This window comes from Vespula vulgaris, chromosome 7 (assembly GCF_905475345.1).
Source record: "Vespula vulgaris chromosome 7, iyVesVulg1.1, whole genome shotgun sequence".
In the NCBI taxonomy this organism is placed as follows: Eukaryota; Metazoa; Arthropoda; class Insecta; order Hymenoptera; family Vespidae; genus Vespula; species Vespula vulgaris.
Genome location: NC_066592.1, coordinates 8,631,335 through 8,653,804, shown reverse-complemented (window position 1 = coordinate 8,653,804; position 22,470 = coordinate 8,631,335). Strand labels below are relative to the sequence as shown.

The window sequence follows — 22,470 nt, the reverse complement described above, 5'->3', positions numbered from 1 at the left end:
ATTTTCTGATTTCCCACGTTAAATTACAATTCTACGGGATTAAATCTAATCCGGAAGAACGTAAAGATAGGAAGTTTGTTATGGCGACAAGCTATGAGATTAGATCGAGTACATTTCTCGTATCTTGTTAACTCGCCGTATACGGAATGATTTTATAGTATAGATAGAACATACGGGAAACATTCCGATCTATTTTAAGAATTTCATAAATTTTTTTATTATTTAAATAGTGTTATTAAAATGTTTTTTTTTCATTTAAATAGTTCAAGTCAACGATTTCTCAAAAGAAGCTTGCTCGATAAAATTTAATTTCTCTCAATATCATATATTAATGAATAAAATAAATTGTAACGTTTCGAACAAAAAAAAAAATTTTCTTTGTATTTCATTAATATTCGAGATCTCAAAAATGAGATTATAACAGTTTTCAAATTCTATGTATATTATTGTTAAATTATAAACGTATTATTCTCGTAATGATATTGTTATTACTAAAGAATTAAATAAATTTTATTCTTTTTATCTCATTGAATTTTATTTTTATCTTCGATTGTATGTAGAATTATTATGATTAAAAAAAAAAGAAAAATGTTTTCACAGAAAATTTAACAAGTTGACTATTGTTTTTGTATATTTTAGAAATTTTTTTCTTAAGATTGTATTACTTTTGTAAAATGAAAATAATTCCAAAAATCCAAAAATCTCTACGTTCAATAAAAAACATTCGTGCAGTTAATCATATAGCTTAAGATAGAATACAGAAATTCTTGATCTTTTTTCTAATGTTTTTTTTTTTTCGAAAACATGCACGCTTAATTGATATAAAATAATAATGTTCAAAACATATACAATGTCAAACATGCGCATTTAATTGAAACAAAATAATAAATTGGTATAAACATATTGATTAGTCTATTAAAATTTACAAAAATAACCTTTCTTTATTTTGTTCTTTTTCCTTCTTTCATTATATCTTTCTTTTTTTTTCTTTTTTAACAATCATAGTGGCGTTCCGTTTTAAGCACGAAAGAAATTTCGAAGTTAGAGAATTTTAGCATCTAAATTCTCCAAACCATCGAAATATTTCAAGCAATTATCTTGAAATTGTTCGAAACTTCGAGTGGTAACACTTGCGAAAAGTTTCTTCCGAATACAAGTAACAGAAGACGTGACAAAAAAGTGGTAAAACTTATCGCGTTTATTTAACAGGACGAAAGACGACGACGACGACGACGACGACTAAGAAAGAAGGAACACGAGAGGTCGAGTGAAACGAGTAGAAGACATGCAAGGATGGGCTTATTACCTTTTGGCAAAAATCCAGCGTGTATCATCCTCGCCTCCATGAGCAGAGACGGTAGAAGGAAACACATGGCCGTGCAGAGATGTACGAACGCCGACGTTGGTCCACCATGTCTCCATAAATTATTCGCCAAGCCTGAGACAAAAAAGGGAAGAACATTCATCTTATCCGTAACGGAGTCGGCAAATTTTCATACACGAGATATCACGATCTTTCCTTTTTCGATAAAAAGCACTTAAAAAAAAAAAAAAAAACAATAAAAAAATATCCTAAAGTGGACAATTTACATACACACATACACGCACAATATGTGTATATATATATATATATATATATATATATATAAAATATATTATGTATGTATATATGTTATGAATAATAAAATTTAATATACATCATAGGATTAATTTTAGGACCCAAGTTAATTAGACATTTTTTACTCATCTCGGTGAGTACTATAAGCCCTTAAAATATTGGTCCCCTTTTTTACCATTTTCTCTCTGTGTATGTGTATGTGTAAGTGTGTGTGTGTGTGTGTGCAGTACTCATCGAGATAAGTAAAAAATTCTAATTAACTTGGGTCCTAAAATAGTAGTTCCTAAAATTAATCCTTTCGATGTAAATTAAATTTTACCATCTATAATAAAACTTAGTGAATATTAATGAATAATAATGAATTAATAAGTAAGTGAATCGCTTGGAAAGACATTGAATGTACACATACTCCATTATTTACATTACATTATACGCATATTACATTATATTCGTTAATAATAGTTTTTGCTTATTTTCGTAATAAACTTATCTTGACGACCTTGAATTATCTAAGCAAATTCCTCTGTGTACGTTCAATATGTTGCTAATAGACTCATTTACGACATCGAACGTTCATAAATAAAATGCTCCTAAATAAATACGCATAATAAAAGATAATTTAAAAGTTAATTTACATCAAAAGAATTTATTTTACCATCCATGTTAATTAGACATTTTTTACTAAGTCATTAAAATATCAAATTCTTTTCTTTTCCAACAACCTGTATATATACAAGGTCTGTACAAACTTTTGGAATAAGTTCCAGAAATCTAAACAAGAAAATGACTGATTAATTTATGTAATAATATTAATTTATATAATAATATTAATATGAGTTCGGAAATTTTTGAGTTACGATGGTTTGATATTTTCTTGAAGTGGTTGGAGATATAGACGTTATATCGTCTTGTTTTTTTTTTTTTTCCTAAATCCCTAGAGATTCCTTTAACTTCCCTTCAACCTGCATTCCTTGAGCACAAAAAAGGAAAAAAAGAAAAAAGAAACAAAGTTTATAACTTTTCTACGATTTCACGCGATAATTTCTCTAACCGTGGCAGGAAAACTTCGAATCGTTGTAACTTTAGAAGCAAGCGTTTTCGATCCTATGTTTATAGAACATTTTCTACTTGTTTAGATACCTGGAATTTATTCTCGAAGTTTGTACAGACCATTCATACATCCTCCATATATTTATATATATATATATATATATATATATATATATATAATATTAAAACATTAATATTTTAATCAACTAATATAATATTTTTATTATATATATATTTTTATATTATATTTAACAACAGAACAAATATTACATTTATGATATACATATACACATTTATAATATATATATATACACACACATACATATATATATATATATATATATATATATATACCTATTAATTTAATATTATATTATACTTGCTTACACCGTTATATAAATTATATACCAGTATTATAAATTATATATAAATAATTATATATACATAAGTATATAAATATTACATATAAGTTCCATAACTATTATTTAAACATTTAACAAATTTGGTTCGTCATTAAAAATAAAAAGAAAAGAAAAAGAAAATTGAAGATAATTTACGAAGTTAATAAAATAACAAAAATCTTTGGAAGATTTTCATTTCTTTTTTTTTTTTGGTAAATATAATTCTTTGTTGTGGAAAAAGGAAGACAACTCACTATTATCTGGATTGTTGGTAAGTAACGAGGAAGGAGGATCGCGAGAGCACGCGCTCAAATGACGGCCAAGTTTAATTCCGTCGTTGGCGAGATTTCCGAGCTTGAGGAAGGCAGTACCGAGTAAAACAGGAAGTAAAACCACTCCAGCCCCAGCTAGAACCAGGCACGCGTGCAACTCGATTTTCGGTGGTGGTGCATCCGCCGGCCATGGCAACGAGAGATACGCTGAAAGAAAATAAAGAATTCGCTTGTTGTTTTCGTCCGAGTTAAAAATCATGCTTTTCTTTGCCTTTGTTTTTCTTCCTTCGCGTGTAAATTTTTTAACCTGTTAGCAAGGAAGAGATTTTATTTTCCGGATAAACGTGAATGTTCGTAATTTATTTCGATTTAAAGTAAAATAGATAAAAATGAGTATAAGAAATTAAAGTAGAATCAAGAAATATAATGCTTCCTTAATAGAAGGAAAAGAACAAATTACTTGTAATACATTATTTATTATTTTATCATGAGGAAGAGAGAGAGAGAGAGAGAGAGAGAGAGAGGATTAAATATTCATGACGGATTAACTCGTCATCCTCGGTTGAGAATGCTAATAAATAAAATTATAATAAACGTACATTAAAAATAAAAAAAGAAAAAAAAAAGAAAAAGAAAAGAAAAGTAGCAAGAGAAAAATATTTTTACCGTGGTAAGCTTAATTCACTTTTACGAAAAGTTCGACGACGTAGACGAGAAAGGTGCACGTCCTCGATTTACTTATTAGAAGCGTTAGCCGTCTTGTTAACAAACGGCCACGGAGGCCTCGAGTTCTCTCTTTTAATCGGTACGCGAACTTTCCTAGCAGACGGAAATTCTCCTTTAATCCTATAAAACCAGCAGCCTGGTGCACCTAAGGTGAGGGATTAAGAGAGGTGGTGTGGTTCGCCGGCTGATTCGTAAGTAAAAAGAATAAAAAAAATCGTCTGCTTTCTGAAGAGCTTTCTCCCTTTCTCTCTCTCTTTCTTTCTTTTTTTCTCTATCTTTCTCTTTCTCTATCTCTATCTCTATCTCTATCTCTCTCTTTCTCTCTCTTTCTCTCCTTTATTGCGACAGTGATGATGCTTGTGTGTGCGTTTCTCCGTGATTCTGACCGACGGTAAACGAAAAACTCGCGTTAAATCTCGTTAAGATGAACTTCTGCTCATGACACGTGACTTTTCTTTGCGAGATAAAAAAATTAAAATAAGGAAGATATCCTTTGCCATCGTCGAGATTTTTTTTATCTTTCCCTTACCAAAGTTTTTAACGTCTATTACATTGAAATAGATTATCTACAGGGTGAGTTTTAATAAATTCATCGTAATGCTATTAAAGTAATTCGAAAGAGATTGAAACTATATTCTCTCTCTCTCTCTCTCTCTCCCTCTCTCTCTCTCTCTCTCTCTTTCTCTCTCTCTCTCTTTCTCTCTCTCTCTCTCTTTCACTCTACATGTATTTTTTATTAATAAATACGTTGATTGAAGAATCTATATCATAGAAATTCGATCAAACGTAACTATTTGTAGACGTAACATTCGAGAGAACTAATTGTCATTTTTTTTTTTTTTACATTAAACTTTACACTTCATTCAGGCAAATCAGATGTTTCGATCTTTTAAAAGCAACAAAGAAAATCTTCAAAACATATTAATCTCTTTTTATGGATGATCTTTCAAAATTTCGATAATCCAATCGATCTAATTTATATTTGATTTATTTGATATCTCGATTGTAATTAAATAAATAAAAACAAAAACTTTCGTAATACTTCAATACGTTGAAAATATTGAATCACTATTTCCAAAGACTAGACGTAAATAATTATAACTCATGTAAATATCTGTAAAAGTCTTTCTGAAAAGATTAAATCAAAGAAAATTCTCCATTTTTTATTTATTACTTTTTTTTGACGATCGATGGAGAATAAAGAAGAAGAAAATAGAAAAAGAAAGAAAAGGAAAAAAGAAAAGGAAAGAAAAGAACTCACTGGCAAATCTTCTGGCGTATCTCATCGCGATGTAAGTCTGAAATGCAACCGCCAAGATGCCGTACCATACCGACCAAAGACTATTCACGTGACCTCGCACTGAAGATTCCTTCTTACGCGAATTCCGAACCTTCTTTGACGACTTCCCGGTGCTTGTCGTCGTTACACCGCTTGAATTTATACTTGACATGACTGGAAGTGGCTTCAACGGTTTCTTGCATTTCGCTTGATTCACTTCGTTATTGTTCTCGTAACCCATCAAGCTCCCTGTCATTGACATCTTGTTCTGAAATTAAAAAAGAAAAGATTAGAGTTTGGTCCGATCGTATATCGACTCTTATTACTTAATATTTATATCAATAACAATCATACGATCTACGATTCTTACGATTCTACGAGAATTTATATACAGAATATGTTTATATTTATATTTAACATTTAGAGTATTATATACATAATACGTTATATTTATATTAAATATATTTATTTGTTAATTATTTTACTACTCGAATAATCATTATTCTTACAATTAAATTATATTCTATAGAATATAATACATATAATATAAATATCCAATCCAACGATAATTCGTAATTACAAATTTTTACTTAATAACGTTTACGTAATATAATCGTCGTATTACTTAAGTGTATTCGATATATTCAAATTTATTTCTCTCGGTGTTTAAATATTAATAATGCGATAATGTGATATCTCTAAGTAGAAATAATTATTTTCAAAACTCTCTTCATTATCCGTATAGATTTATTCGATCTTATCAATCTTCAGATTTGTAAAATTTTACAACGCAATTAAAATCCATATGAAAGATCAATGTTCTTCTCATCGTTATTATTTTCATTAACGAATTTAAAAGATGTATAAATAAAAAATATCTTAAATTTGTATCATTAAATTTGTTCAACATTCAACAGACGTATCATTGTAAATTTCGTTAATATTTCTACTTGGAAACAACTTCATTAAAGTAGGAAAAACAAAAATAGAGAAAACTCGTTATACTTGAGATTGACATTCGTCGGAATAAAAAAAAAACAAAAAACATTGAAGAAATAGAAACTTTCAAGATACGTGTAGCATTAAAAAGAAACAAATGGTTGAACAAAATGTTGGAGAATAAAAACAAGAGACGTCGTAGGTATTTCGACGGTTTATCTCTTGCACGCCATTGAATCTACCCGTTATATACTACAATCCCCACCCTTCTATTTCATTCTTTCACTTTTTACCATCCGATCCTATTTTCTCTCCTATGCTTCCGTTTATTTATACACGAGCTTGACTCGAATTATTCTTTTTTGCGCGTACCAATGAGACGGAAAAGAAAAATAGGGAGAGAGACGAAAGGGAGGAGAAAAGGGGATGCGAGAGATAGTTCCTGGTTCTGGTTATGCTAAAATATTTATCAGTACTCCTACGCTCGACTCGTTTTCATTTGTCCTTTATTCAAAGTTTTCTTATACTATCATAATGATTAACGCGAACGTACCCATATATGAATGCATTTATTCTCCTTTAATAACGTCATATTTCGTTTTCTGGATTCTATGAATTGTATTTTTATACAGAGTTATTGTTACTACTGTTACTTAGTCGATAAATGTAACTTTTATAAAAGATAAAAGATTAAATTCGATATCGATATTTCTTATTTATGAAAAAATATGTTGGAAATGATTTTTTCGGACCATTCAAGCTACTTGAAATTTATTCGAATTTTGTATTTCAATACAGGGTGAATCATACGATCTATTACAAGTCAGTACATACGATATTTTTTTTACCGAAAGAAATAATTTCATTGGATGGAATCATCCGTTCGATTGCAATATTTATATTTCTTATTTATTGAAAAATATATTAGCAACAATTTCTTCAGATCATTCGACATGATTGCAACTTACTCAAATTTATTTCGTAATATATTATACAAATAACTAATTACTACCACTTATTATAACAAGAAGAGAAAAGAATCAGAGTAAAGTTAAATGCACCAATGATCGTCGATCATTAAACGATCCCTTCTGACTTTTCGAAGTGCTTTCGAAGAAGGTCTTAAAAAGAAAAACTTAAGAAGTAGTACGTACTCCCTAAGGTTCTCGATCGAGCTGAGATTCAAGCAACCTCTACGTGCCGGCCTTAAAACTCAAGGGGTAGTAAAGTTCCGGGTTTACGAGCTTCTTCCTCGGATTCGTCACGCCATTCACTTCGAACGAAGAAAACCACCCACGCGCTGCGTGCCGAGACTACTACGTGCGTGACTGTATGCCGAATAAGAACATTCACACACATAAACGCACACACACACACGATATATTATATATGTATATCACTTTTCTTTTACTGTTATTCCAGTATGTTTATGATCCCAAGTATATGTTTTAATACATGCAACACATATATGCATACATATACATATACATATATATATGTATATACATGTGTACATATATCTACACATACACACACATACAATTTCGTTCTCTCACAATTTCGTTTATGACATAAAAAAGCTCCTGTCCTTTTACTAAAGTAATGTAGCGGTTACGTAAAAACGAAAAAGATTCTATATAAAAGGATAATACATACATACACCTATACATATTTCATATATATATATATATTTATATATATATATTATATATAAATATTCTATATAAAAAATATAATATTAGATTTGAACAAGATAACATATGAATATATGCAGAATCTATAAAACAAATCAGTTTCAATCGATCCATGTGAAGGTTGTTAAAATTGTCAATAATACTTATTTATTAAATAACTTTGATTGAAAACAATATTACAAACTTATAATAAAATTGGTACTAAAACAACATTAACCATTAAAATTGTTAATGATTATTTATTAAACTTATTTATTAAATTATTATTAAATCGTTATTTATTAAATTATTGTTATTCATTAAATTATTTAAAATGTACCCACTTGCATGTAAAATATTTGAAATCCTTTTCGAAATAAGTCCTTATTTATTAGATTACTTTACGAAATTTTCTTTTTGAATTCATTGTTCCGATGGGATTTACATTAAAATAAGAGAAAAAATCTTTAAATTCGTAAATAAAATCATAAGAATATCTATTTTAACACGTTGGATGCCGCATTAATATTACATAACGTTCACAGTGTCGAAACATGAATCTGCTATTTTACGATACATATTATTTTGAAATATTACCTACAGGTGAGGTATATAATCATGTTTAAAATTGTTCACTATTCCTGGTTTTATATTGGTTACTCCAACAATGAGAACAGTCGTAATTCTTGATCAATTTTGATGAAAAAGGTTTCGTTCTAAAGACGAAGATTTAATCTAGGACCTCACTTTTTCGCGTATTTGAAGAAGTTTTAATCTCTTTTAAAAAAATCGTGTTAAAAATGATATTCTTTTCGACAATAGTTTATTCAGAGATATAAAGCTTCTTCGAAAATTCGAAAAGCAAGGTTCTAGATTAAAAATCTTTTATTTTAAGACCTGTTCATTCGTCATGAATTATTGTTGTTGGCATAAATGTTGTTTTAGACTTTTCTCGCGAAGAAAAAATTTTGTACAATGGCGCCTATCGAAATCTTTTTTTTTTAAATCATTTCAAACGTAAAAAAATGCATTTCATAATGCTTACATCAAGAAGTTAACATAACTCCTCACTTGGTTACTTTAATCAGCTTTAGATAGATGATTCTATGGCAGAAATAAGAAAATACATGTTCAATCGTTCATGTCAAGTTTCTAAAATATTGTTAATTTGTTTATATTCTGTTTATATTTCATAAACTAGAAATTCTAGTAAGTAGAGATTCTATAGCAATATGTTTAGAACGAAAAGTATAATAAAAAAGAAAGGATAAACAACCTTAATAAATTTATCTTTGTAATTACGATGATACTATTGAAAAATTTATAAATATTAATATTTAATTTGATTATCTATTTCTACTAATCTTGACGTTGTTGATAACTGATTTATGATTCCCGTAAAATTACAGATAAATTCAGTTTCGGTCACTAGTGACCCCCATGGCATTCAACGTGTTAACAGGTTTATCATAAAAGATGCTGACAATTAAAGGACCCTCTTTCCTTCAGGAAATTGTATTGCTTACTTTCTTTTAAGAGAATCTTTCAATGGAAATGATGGAAGACATTTGAAAGAATTTTAATAGCTGTATCACTCTCGTAAAAATGTTTCTTTTCTTCCATTGCAACGAGCAAAAGTTTCGGTAAGAAAACTTTTTGATTGGAGGAGTGGACTGGAAAGGGATGGAAGAAGTAAGGGAGGTTATGGAGTGGGAGAGTTAACGCGAATTTATGAATATTCTAACGAACCGGCGAACGATCAAGTTTTAGGAAAAGAAGTAGCAGTCCGTGAACGAGGAAGCTTTTCGAGTAGAGCTTACGGATGCTCCAAAACCTCTTCTCTTTCTGTTTTTCAACGTCTCTCTAAACTCCTCTCTCTCTCTCTCTCTCTCTCTCTCTCTCTCTCTCTCTCTCTCTCTCTCTCTCTCTTTCTTTCGTTATCTTCCACTTTTCATCTCTCAAACGAGAAAATATAAATTAACATCTCAGTGAAAGCTTTCGAGAGGACTTTGAACGTATATATATGTAGTATGTATGTATGTATATATATATGTAGTAAGTATGTATATATATGTATGTATGTATGTATATTATTTTAGCGAATAAGTAACGTCGAAATTTTCTATATTTTATAGTTAAATAAGCAACATGAGATAATATTAACTGACTAAAATATCCAACTTAATATTAGGCTATTAAAAATAGTAGAAAGAAAGAGAAAGAGAGAGAGACAGTGAGAGAATACTAATAAATATACTAGTAAAAAATTCTAATAAAAATACTAGTAAAAATATTAATAAGAATATCAATATATACTAGTAAAAATACTACTAAAAAATACTATTCCTATTTATTCCATTATATTATATAAAATACTACTGTTATTTATTTAGATAAAAAACATTTGTTATTTGTTCCAACATACTATACTAGTACTAGTGATATTTATTTATATTACAAAATACTAATATTATTTATGCAGATAGAATCAGATAGAAAATACTGAAAATATCGACATTATTTACTGACCAACCCATATATAAATATATATACTTCTACATATATGTATATGTATATCTGTATATATGTAGATATATGTAAATACATACTCGTTAAGTTCATTATCGAGTAAGAATCATGACTTTTTTTTTTGTATATATAGTAACCGAAAAGACCGACGTTATCGGAAATAATTTAATTTTAAAGTAGATAATTCGATCGGACAACGGAAATTCTGTAATATAAACAATGAAAAGCTCGACCGATTCTACGATGGGTATATATATATGTAAATATGAATTTATTTGCGAAGTGAATTTACAAGTTTGAAATTTTATACAATCGCGTTTGGAAATAATGATGAGATTTTCATGAAAAAGATTTATACATCGTGTGAAATTACGATACAAGAATTTATTAAAAAATATTATAATAGCGATCAATGTTAGTCACAATATACATAGTTTTCTAATCCAAATCTTTAAATAAAAATATTTGTACAAAATTATAAAGAAAACTGAAATTAGTAGGAAACAAATTGTAGGAAACATCGACGCAAATTTCTGATTTTTAAATTTTAAAAACTAATTTTAAATCTAACAATGTTTCAAGAATATAGAGTGATAAAATTAAAAAGAGAATTAGGTTTAGGGGATTTGCCCGTGTATAAAGTTCAGTATAAAGTATTCATTGTCGGGATGACACTGATCGCCGACCAAGGAAAATTCATTGGACTATCTCTATTCAAGACTTTAAATATTCAAAGGAGAGTTGAAATTTTGCTACCTTCCGTGATCTTTTAACCCGGGTCGGCATTATCCGCCTTCTAGAAATCGCGTAAAATGAGCTTTCGTGCCTGGATGATTACTTACTTCTGAATCTTTCAGGTGACTTTTAACAGGACAGATTTTCGAAATTTTTCAGATTTTAAGAAATCTTGATATTCCTGTTAAATTTTATTTTATCTAAAACACCTTTCTTGAACTTTTATAATAATGCTATCTCTAACTTTAAACTTACATATATCTTTATATTCGTTATATTTATATTTATATATTTATATATTTTATATAATATATTTATATATTTTTTAAATTTTAATTTTAAGTTCATTTCTGGAAGATTAAAATTTGCATAGTCATAGGTACTGTGGACTAAAAAGGTTTGACATTTCAAAAAAAAAAAGAAGAAAAAGGGGGAAAAGATCGATTGTGCGTATCTTCGTATACTCCGGTGGTATGTGATCCTTTGAAAATATCTTCACGTTTGACTTTTTGAAAAATTTGCAAAATTGTGGTCAACAGACCGTAAAACTTAGCGTGGCGTGCGGCTAACCAAAAGGGCATAAGGTCTTGGTTGCTTCGGTCTTGTAAGGTTTTGCGGTTTAATGGATTTGCTACGTTTTCTTACTCATAAGTCATACGACAGAATAGTAAAATCCATTTGTCAAACAGTTTTAGTAATTGTTTCGCTTAATTATGAGTAATTTTCTTACGTACATAAATATTACATAGAAACTTTAAACGATTTTCTCGAAACTACATTTTCTTTGATGATTTCATTTGCCAACCGCCGGTGATACACACACACACACACACGCACGCACGCACGCACACACACACACACAAACTTGAAATTTATCAAGGAGAAGTTGCGAAATATTATGACATATTAATTAAATCTGAAATCAGATTAAGAAGATACACTACGTCATTGCAATTTTATATTAACAAATAATTCGAATTATTTCATATTTCTCGTTTTTTAAACGCCATTTTATTAATTCTACTTTCATTTTCAATTTTTCAGATACAGTTAATGGAATCGAGTCCAAGAAAAAAGATATTATAAAAAATTCTCGAAACCTTCATCCGCTCGACTGGAGTTGTGATAAAACTGGATTTTAAATAGTTTTCTCTTCATTACGTTGGAACGCTTATATTATTGATCTAAAAATGATTATATTTTATATTGTTACAATTCATACCTATGAAACAAGAAAAGCTTTCATATTCATTCGAGACCTTGTAATAAACGATTAAACATTTAACAATTTTTTAAATTTCAAATATTCATAATCGTTTTAATAGAAAATTGGATTATAAAGGCCTATGAAGAGAAAAAAAATATTGATTTAAAAGTTAATAAGAAAAATTTTAACTGTCACATTCCATTGAACGTCAGTCTCTCCTTTTTCTACTATTATTAGTACTACTATCAGCACTGCTATGATTGATATCATTATCGTTATCATTATCATCATTATTATTATTATTATTATTGTTATTATCATTATTATTGTTATTGTTATTATTATTATTGTTATTATTATTATTATTAAATAACAGATTATTAATGAATTATTATTGACATTATCATATTATCATTTTCATTATCATTATCATTATCATTATTATTAATATTATTACTGTAATTATGTTGTTATTATTATTATTATTATTATTATTATTATTATTATTATTATTATTATTATTACTGTAATTATGTTGTTGTTGTTATTATTATTATTATTATTATTATTATTATTATTATTATTATTATTATTATTATTATTATTATTATTATTATTATTATTATTATTATTATTATTATTATATAATAAAAATAATAATTATTATTATTATTATCATCATCATCATTATTAATATTATTATTGTAATTATTATGTAATTGTAATATACAGATTGTAAGATTGTTAAACTTTAGACATCCCCATTATCTCATCTCTCCTTTCTCATTTCTTACAGGATCTTCTTCCATTTTTTTCTCCTATGGATGTTTTTTATAAACATTTTTCAAAAACTCACAAGATATATATTTCGATTTCCGATCTAATTAAACACTCAAGAATTCACTTTTTCATTTTTAAAGACCTTTTTTTCAATTATCACCTACAAACAGATACTATAAACTACGCGCCTCGACACACTTTTTAATTCCCGTATTATATGATTTATTGTAGTTGGAGACGAACTCACATTCTTATCGCGTGCTGTTTACACCTAAACCCAGTACGAAACAAAAAGGAATATTTACTCTCGGGGATTATCAATTCAATCAAAATGAATTAAAAAATGATTTAACGATATTAAGAAACGTTTAGGACATAAATAAATAAATAAATAAACAAACAAAAATAAAATAAAATAGGCGAAGACTTTCGGAAAACGTAAAACGATAAAGATAATATCGTGAAAATAACGAAGAAATCTCGAGTAGTCAAAAGATATCTTCTCAGATCACGGAATCTCACTCGAAGGCTCGTGAAAACGAAGAAGAGATAAGGGCGAGCCAAGTAGCAGAGAAAGAGAGAAAGAGAGAAAGAGAGAGAGAGAGAGAGAGAGAGAGAGAGAGAGAGAGAGAGAAAGAGAGAGAGAGAGAGAGAGAACATATAACGAAGAAGTTTTCGACGAAAGTCCAACGAGAGCGTAGTCCTAGTAATTGGCATTTTCTCGTGATGGTGTAGAAATGTTAAAAGAGAACACAAGCAAAATGAAGGAATTCATAGCTTACCGAAAACTTGGCTGTGTGCTGTTGATGGCGATTGCGAAGAACCCAAGGACGCGCGTCTATAGTTTCGAGTAGGCTCCTTCAGGGTAATTGGATCGAAGCTCTTGCATCTTTGGCAAGCCGGCACCGCACGGCCTGCAACACCAAAGTAGAGATACGCTCGTTAACGAAAAAGATCCAATAAACGATGCCGACGACTACTACTGCTATCATCAATAACAATATCTCGCGCCTTCTTGCAGATTGCCATTGATGCTCCTGCTTCTGCTTTTACTCCTGCTCCTGCTGCTGCTGCTGCTGCTGCTGCTGCTGCTGCTACTGCTGCTTCTACTGCTGATGATGTTACTCTCGTGCTACTCAATCAACGTCAAACCCGTATTTATCTCTTATCACGAATCGACCACCGACGAATTTTCACTTCCTCTCGTCGAAAAGTTTCTCATCGTGAAAATTGTCAACTCATCTTTCCAATAGTTTTCTCGAAGTTAGTAAAGTTAGTTAGGTACGTAAAATCCTGTAATTGTTCGAAGATAAAACGTCGGCTTTATCGAAAAGGAGAGAAGTTCGAGCTCGATAAGGTAAATATTTTTAAGACAAAGAAAAAGTAACTTCTTCGAAGTTTTTATAAGTTTCATAGTTTAGTTGTTTGAAATTATATGAAGTTATTTACGGAAATGCTGGATTTGAAGAAGAATTATGAAATATTATGAATAAATAACTAGTCGTTATGTGATATATAAACTCCCTTTATATGTCATAGAATTTTTTTATCACGATGTATTGTAAATATTAAAATTATAATAGATAAAAAGTACAAAACAATCTTTTTTTACATTGTTTTTAATGTGCCGAATTTTTTTTTCAAATACGTAAATTTTTTTTTCAAATACGAAAAAAATACAAAAAAAGAAAAAAAACGAAGCAAAAATCATAAAATAATTACCCAGGCCGTTAGAGATTACCAAAATGATGGCTCGGGTTGATCAATGAAATTCAATGTTCAACCGTGAGCCTTGGGGTATGCATCGAACAAGCACGATTAATTAGATGGCAATTTCGCCATGAGTGAACCTGCCAAAGGCGTAACTTCGTTGTCTCTGTGGAAGCGTGTAACTTGTGGTAACCGGACACGTTTTGCTTTTCTGAGCTAGGCCTCACCTACCTCTAATATCACACACACACACACATACAAAACACGTATACATTACGTACACATTATCATACGTAACATCGAAGAATGAATACTCATACGGATTTTATGATACATAAAAAGTTGATTTTATTTACTAACAGAGTAAAAATTTCCATATGCTATCGGAATAATGTAAAATCAGGTTTCATTTCTAACAAACAAATAGCAAAAGAAAATAATATATATATAAGATTAAATAATTAATTAATTAGTTAATTGTTCTGTAATCAATATAAATTGGAAGACAGTACAAATTAATTACATTGCTGTGCTTGGTCGATGAGTAAGTAAGCGTTGATGATGTGATTTATTTAAAATAAAAATTTATTTTTTTTTTAAATAAAAAAAATAAATTCTTTGTTTTATTTAAAAAAAAACTTCTATTTAGAAAAAATAAATTTCTTTATTAAAAAAGAAAAAAATATTTTATTTTAGAAAAATAAATAAAAAAGAAAGACAGACAAGGCTTTGAAAAATATGTTGACAGGTCATTGAATTCATCAAGATCGAGTGTGATGACGGTACGACAGTGAGATAAAATAAATATAGGGAATATAAAAAGAGAACTTGTCTCTTTATGTCTCCTCTTCTCTCTCTTCCTCTCTCTCCCTCTCATTCTCTTCCGGTATTTGTCTGTTCGTCCGGTTAAGAGGAAGATAACCAGTGGTAAGAGAAGTAGATAACGGTCGACCATTAGTCTGATTACCGCTTTCTATCGGTGGATGGCATCGCGTAATGCTATTCGAGCTTTTTTCCGTCGCCATCTTTTATCCGTACCTTCACCTGTGCGATGTATAAAATGTTTACGTAAAAAATGAACAAAAATATTTAAAAAATATATATCTTTAACGTTACGTAATTGAAAACTTTTTAAAACCATAACTCTAACCGCTTAATCCTGAAAGAAAAATAAAACGGAGAGAGAGAGAGAGAGAGAGAGAGAGAGAGAGAGAGAGAGAGAGAAGGAAAGAAAAAACTGTTTCAACTTATTTGCTTCCATAATTAAAAATGATAAAATTATTGCGTACCAACAGTAATAATATATTTTATTAATAACAATTTTATAGTAATTTATAATAATAATTTTATAATATATCTTATTAATATATTATCATGTTGAAAAATAACTGGCTGAAAACAACGAACTAATTAGATAACTAATTAATCAACTGGAACATAATAAAAATAATAGTAATAATATATTTTATTAATATATTATTATATTGAAAAATATAATTGTTATAAATCACTCGTTATACAAAATATAACGATTGTGTGAAAACATTTTTTAATATGTCGTCGTATTATTACAAATTAGATTCAAATGAAATCAAGCGTCAAAGTGGAGAAGATAAGAAACGAGATAAAAAAGAAAAGAGGAAAGAAATGAAAAGAGAAAGAGAAAAAGAAAAAGAAAAAGAAGAAGAAAAAGAAGAAGAAAAAGAAGAAGAAAAAGAAAAGAAAAAAGGAATTTGTTAATCGATTTATCAAAGGAATTCTAGCGTACTATTTACGACCGGCGAGTTTTCGATCCACCCTCGGGAAAAGCTTCGCGTAAAGCTCTACGAAAACAAAGATCGTGATTAATTCCTCTCCCTTCTTCCCTCTTTCTCTTTCTTTCTCTTTCTTTTACTCTCTTCTCTCTCTTTCGTACCGGTTATTATTTTGCCAACTCGAGGATGAATTATATTCATCCGCGGGAAGGAAAGCTCGGGAATTCTGTGGGAAGAGAAAGAAAATAAAAGAGAAAGAGAAATAAAGAGAAAGAGAGAAATAAAGTTTGAAAGCGAAAGCTCTCGGGAAATCGAGTGGGAGCTTTGGAATTTTGCCGTGCTTGCGATTTCTCGTAATATTTCTTTTTGACTCTCTCTCTCTCTCTCTCTTTCTCTCTCTCTCTCTCACTCTTTCTCTCTCTCTCTCTCTCTCTCTCTCTCTCTCTCTCTCTCTCTCTCTCTCTCTCTCTCTCTCTTACTTTCCAAAGTCTCTTTTCCTTTCTGTTTCTTTCATTCGATATACGAGTGTGATTCCACTTCGAAAAATTCACAAAATACAGTTTAACGCAAACGTTCCGAGGAAAAAGAAAAAAAGAGAAAAAAAGAAGAAAAAAGATAGCTTCGAAAGAAAACGTCGCGAAAGCTTCGAGAAGAAGATTTCACTAAGATGGATTTAGGAAGTGGGATTGGAACACTTTCCGTAACGCGTGAGAACGCTGCGGAATGTTGATTCGATATTCTTATTTTGAAAAAGTTAGAAACCTTCTATATGTCCCTGGTTTGCTACTCACTCCTACTCCTTGAATCGAAACCGTAAATTCGCGTGTCTTTTCTTCCAAGCGATTAAACTCGTGCTTTTGAATCGTTGCGATATCGTTCGCTTTTCTGAATTTTTATGAGAGATACATGGATACACACACACACACACACATACATAGAGAGAGAGAGAGAGAGAAGAAAGAATGTATTCGAGCGTGCTTTTTGCTCTACAAAAAGCTACGTCCATTATTTCTCTGCTTTCGACGCTTTTTTTCTGATGAAAAAAGACGTCGTTTTACGAGAGAAAAGCTTTCTTATCGAAAAGCTTTTCGTCGGTATGAATCAACTTTTACAATACTTAAATATAAATTCGGGGTGAGTTTCCATGGAAAAAAAATTTTTATTTGTTCGTGTGAAATACAATATTGTAACCTTCCACCTGGAAGGATCAAAATTCATTCAGTAATATAACTTTTTGCGATAGTCTCTATTTATAAAGTTTTATTCAACAATAGAACAATGTTGAATAAATCGAGATACAGTTAGGATAATTCCAAATGAGAGAAATTCTGCAAGAAATGAGATCACCGGGTATCGTATTTTGTAGATACAGTCTAATTTTTGGATATTTTTAATCGTAGTATATTTATAATTATTAACAAAAATCATAAACAATACTATTTGTTTGCTTTCAATTAAGAAATTGTTATTTGTAATATAAACATTATTTAAATATTCTGAAGAATTTTCTCATTTTTCTTTAAATCATAATTTTACAAAAAAATAATGACTTTTTCTGAATACAGTACATTAATATAGTGTCTAAAGATTTTGTTTATAATCGTGCAACGATTGTTGTAATATTATTAAAAACAAAAAAATGATATCATCATTTCTTGACTTTTGAATTGGATGATCCGATTTTTTTCGGAGATAGTTGACCCATCATAAAATTTTACATTTCAAAAATATTACATACTTCTACATTTTTACGATGTAAACCCAGCTGCTTACGGAGATGATGGATTATTATTCTTTATGTTAATCAATTTTAATGACGAAGCTCTAATATGCACTTTCCTAAATGAAGAACAACAACTAGAACAACGTGTGTCTCGTGTCACTGTGAAGAATATACAAAGAAAAATAGAGAACCAGAATCTACCTCACCTGGTTGTTCGCAAGCAATTAATAAAAAGACTCTCGTGACAGACACGCCAGACACAATGCTAAATAAAAATAATCCAATTCCTAGTATTTCATTATGTGTAATTCAAGGAATTAGAAAATATTATACACGTTTCAAACTGCAAAACTAACAAAATGTGTTAAAAATTTAGGCAAATCGAAATTCGAAAGATTAATTCGAGAATAAAAATTTTTCAGATTTTCTAGTCCAAAAGTCTGAAAAATGTTTTGAGAAAGAAGATAACGTCAAATGCGATGGGTTTAAAATATCAGTATAGTTGTACACTGAAACAAGATGACAGGATTCGATGTTTGAAATGTGATAAGTAATTTCACGAAGGATGTTCAACATTTTTTGATTTATGTGAATTTCATAGAGAAGTTTTATGCGAAAATCTGAATGAAATTCCATGGAAAATAATTACTTTCTTTTCCCTTTTTTTTTTTTTAATTGGAAATCTAAAATTACTTTTTTAGTTTTATCTTGATATTATAATTTATCATATATGTATCTTTGCAAATATATTTTTCGGTTTTTTATACAACCTGAGTCACGGATCATTTCATTTGGAAAGTTCGAGTAAAATTCCATGGGACAAAATTGTTTTCTTTTTCTTTTTGTTTCGTTAAACAAAAGTCTAAGATTATTATTTAATTTTATCTTGATATTATAATTTCTTAATAATTTACTTTTGCAAATATTTTTTTTGCTTTAAATATTGAAGCTTTAAAAAAAGACTTTACTATTATAAGACTATGTATTACCATCGTACTAGTCTCTATGTATTATAAGACTCGCAATAGTTAGATTTTTTTAATTTGACTATATTGTTCAACATTCAGAATGCAACCCTTTCACACGAATTTATCCATGAGAACAACTGAAGAAAATCAAGGAAAGTAAAAAACAAGTGTTTTGTAAAACGTTATATAGAAAAATGGCAGGATCGATATTTGATTGGTCGGGACTGGGTTCGAAATATTCGATCTAAATATTTTTTCGATAATTTCATGCGGGGTTTGTAAATCGTACTACCATAACAAAGGAAAAGAAATTGCTATCTCAACAGAAAGGTTCAAGATCAAACGCAAAATACATGGGTTCTTTGGCCTAGATTAATTTCTATTTTTATTAAATTTATTTTAATTCTTGAAAAAATTCGAAATCTATACGCAAACGAAGAAAATACTAAAACGGATAATATTAGGACATATATTTTTTATTTTATTTATCACTTAGAATTTCAACGAAAAAAAATATTCCATATCGTTATAAATTATCCTTTCGAGAGAAGGTCTAACTATCTATTAAAGACGATTATTATACTGGCAATTACGTCGGTTTAATAATTATTAATACAAAGTTACGATCATACATAAATTTGTTTGAAAGGTTGTACGTATATATACAATATCCACGATCAAATTCGAAATGATTATTTTTAAGATAATCTAAAAAAGGAAAAGAAAAAAAAGAAAGGAAAAAAAGACAAAGAAGACAAAGAGGAGGATGATATAGGAAAAAGAAAAAAAAGAAGGCAAGATATATCTAACATGTTTTCTATCACTTGTAACATTTTCGTTACACACTAAATCTTATCTTCAAGATAAAATAATTGTTATAGATAGATAAAATGCAAGAGAACTATTGTCGGTATCACTATTATCAAGTTCTATGATGACATTTGTAGTTCGATTTTGAAACGTTGATTAATTTTGTAAAGTTACATTTTTACGAAATAGTTTTGAAAAAAAAGAAAAAAAAAAGAAAAAAAGAAATAAGAAAATTAACAAAACTAAAATGGTTAGCTTACTAAAGTAATTTTCTAATCGATTTTTTATATAAAAAAAGATGTTAAAATTGATCCATGTGAACGATGACACAATATCATTCGAAACACTCTCGATAAAAATTTCAAGTCAATCAAATAAAAATTTATTGCAGTATCTATGCGTCTAGTTGGGAGAATGCAATTTCGAGGAAAAAAAACGCGTTTAAAGTTTCACGGTAACGTACAATGCGAGTAGTGACCACATGCAATTCCATTAGATATTAACTTCGTTAACAATTCGAATTTCGATGAAATTATTTAAATACGTATTTTTGAGAGATGAAGTATTCAAAGAATAGAAAAATAAAAAATTGCGATTTTTGAAACGATCACAGTTGTTTCTCTCTTTCTCTTCCCTCCCCAACTTTTAATCTTTGTTAATTTTTAAATGCATATAATTGTGCATAATTACGATGTATTAATTAATATTCAATGTAATGGAACAAATTAATTTTTTTATTAAATTTCGTACAAAAATATTTATCCAATTATAATAATATATAATTTTTCAATTATACATTCTCACTTTAATATTTACCTTTACGTGATAATATAATATTTTCTTTTCAAAAATTTCAAAAAAGACTGAATTAGTGTAACGGAACAGATTAGTTTATCATTAAATTTAACAAAACGTAACGAACAATTAATGTATAATAATAGTATAATTTTTCAATTAGGTATTTCCTCTTTAACGTTTACCTTTATACGATAATATAATATCTTGTTTTTAAAAATTTCTATAAAAAAAAAGAAAGTAGAAGAAAAAAGAAAAAAGAATCAGTTAGTTTTTCATTAAATTTCGTAAAAAGAATAAATATATAATGATAGTATAATTTGTCAATTACTTTAATATTTATCTTTATATGATAATACAATATTTCGTGTCTAAAAATTTCTAAAAAAAAAGAAAGAGAAAAAAAAGAAAAAAGAAATGATTGAAAAGAAGATTGAACCATAAAAAGTTTAACAGATCATTTCGAATATTTCCCAATTCTTTATTAATTGCTTGCATAATGCAGGAGTGACAATGATTGAAATTTTATGAAGATCGACTACAATTTGTCGACGACATAGAACGAAAGATAGAAAAAGATAAAAGTACTACTACTATGTACAACAACAAAAACAACAACTACTACTACTCTTATTCCCTTCAACATTGTGAAACACCGAAGAGATTACGTTTCTTTCTCGAACGAATCTCTCATATACCTCGAAAAATTGTCGACACTCGTTCGTTCGTTCGTTGGTTCGTTCGTTCCGAGACACTCGCAACGAAAAAGAAGAAGAAAGAAGATAGATTAACCGCAGAATCATTATCTCGGCGAAGTATCATTATATCTCCGAGGTAATAATCGCTGCCGAGTAGAAGAACGTCCTCGAGAATGCAGGATGAAAAGTGTCGGCAGGAAAAGGGAAACGGAAGAAGGAAAGGGAAGGAGAAAGGCTCGTGAGCATTGTGTTCGAAAGAGTCTTAAGAGACGAATACCAACCACCTTGTGTCTCGTATGATCGTACTAAGTTCCCGCAATACATCACACACAGACAAACCCACAGACACAAACTATACACGAGCACGTACACGTCCTCACGTCGATAAAAAACGATCGTGCGAAGAATCAGCAACGTACAAAAGGGTCACGACGATAGGGAGTGCCGTACCGTGATAATTCTAGTGCCCTTATGGCCAGGCATTCTCTCTCTCTCTCTCTCTCTCTCTCTCTCTCTCTCTGCGCTCATTCAAAAGCCTATACCCCTCGAAAAGCCCTCGAGAAACCCTCGTATCGAAGTTAACTGTTGCCCCTCATCCGGACACACAACGAACGTAGTGCATCGCATCGCAACGCGTGACAGACTATACTCGCTCGTTAATTGGACCACCAACGACGATGACGAAAATCGGCGGGAGGTTCGAATCTCTCTGACCTATCCTTCTCTCTCTCTCTCTCTCTCTCTCTCTCTCTCTCTATATATATATATATATATATATATATATATATATATATATATTCCTA

General features: G+C 29.5%; 1 protein-coding gene across 5 annotated transcripts in view; it reads right to left on the bottom strand.

Annotated features, from left to right (window-relative positions):
• Positions 1–22,470, bottom strand: part of LOC127065420 (protein tincar) — a 233,381-nt gene that overhangs the window by 39,479 nt on the left and 171,432 nt on the right. For all 5 annotated transcript variants that reach the window (XM_050997730.1, XM_050997733.1, XM_050997732.1 and 2 more), the window contains exons 4-7: positions 13,992–14,123; positions 5,329–5,614; positions 3,324–3,548; positions 1,307–1,438 (exon numbers count right to left, since the gene is read on the bottom strand). In XM_050997730.1, coding sequence (XP_050853687.1) covers positions 1,307–1,438; positions 3,324–3,548; positions 5,329–5,608 — 637 coding nt within the window. In that variant the 5' untranslated portion in view covers positions 5,609–5,614; positions 13,992–14,123. The remainder of the gene's footprint in view (positions 1–1,306; positions 1,439–3,323; positions 3,549–5,328; positions 5,615–13,991; positions 14,124–22,470) is intronic.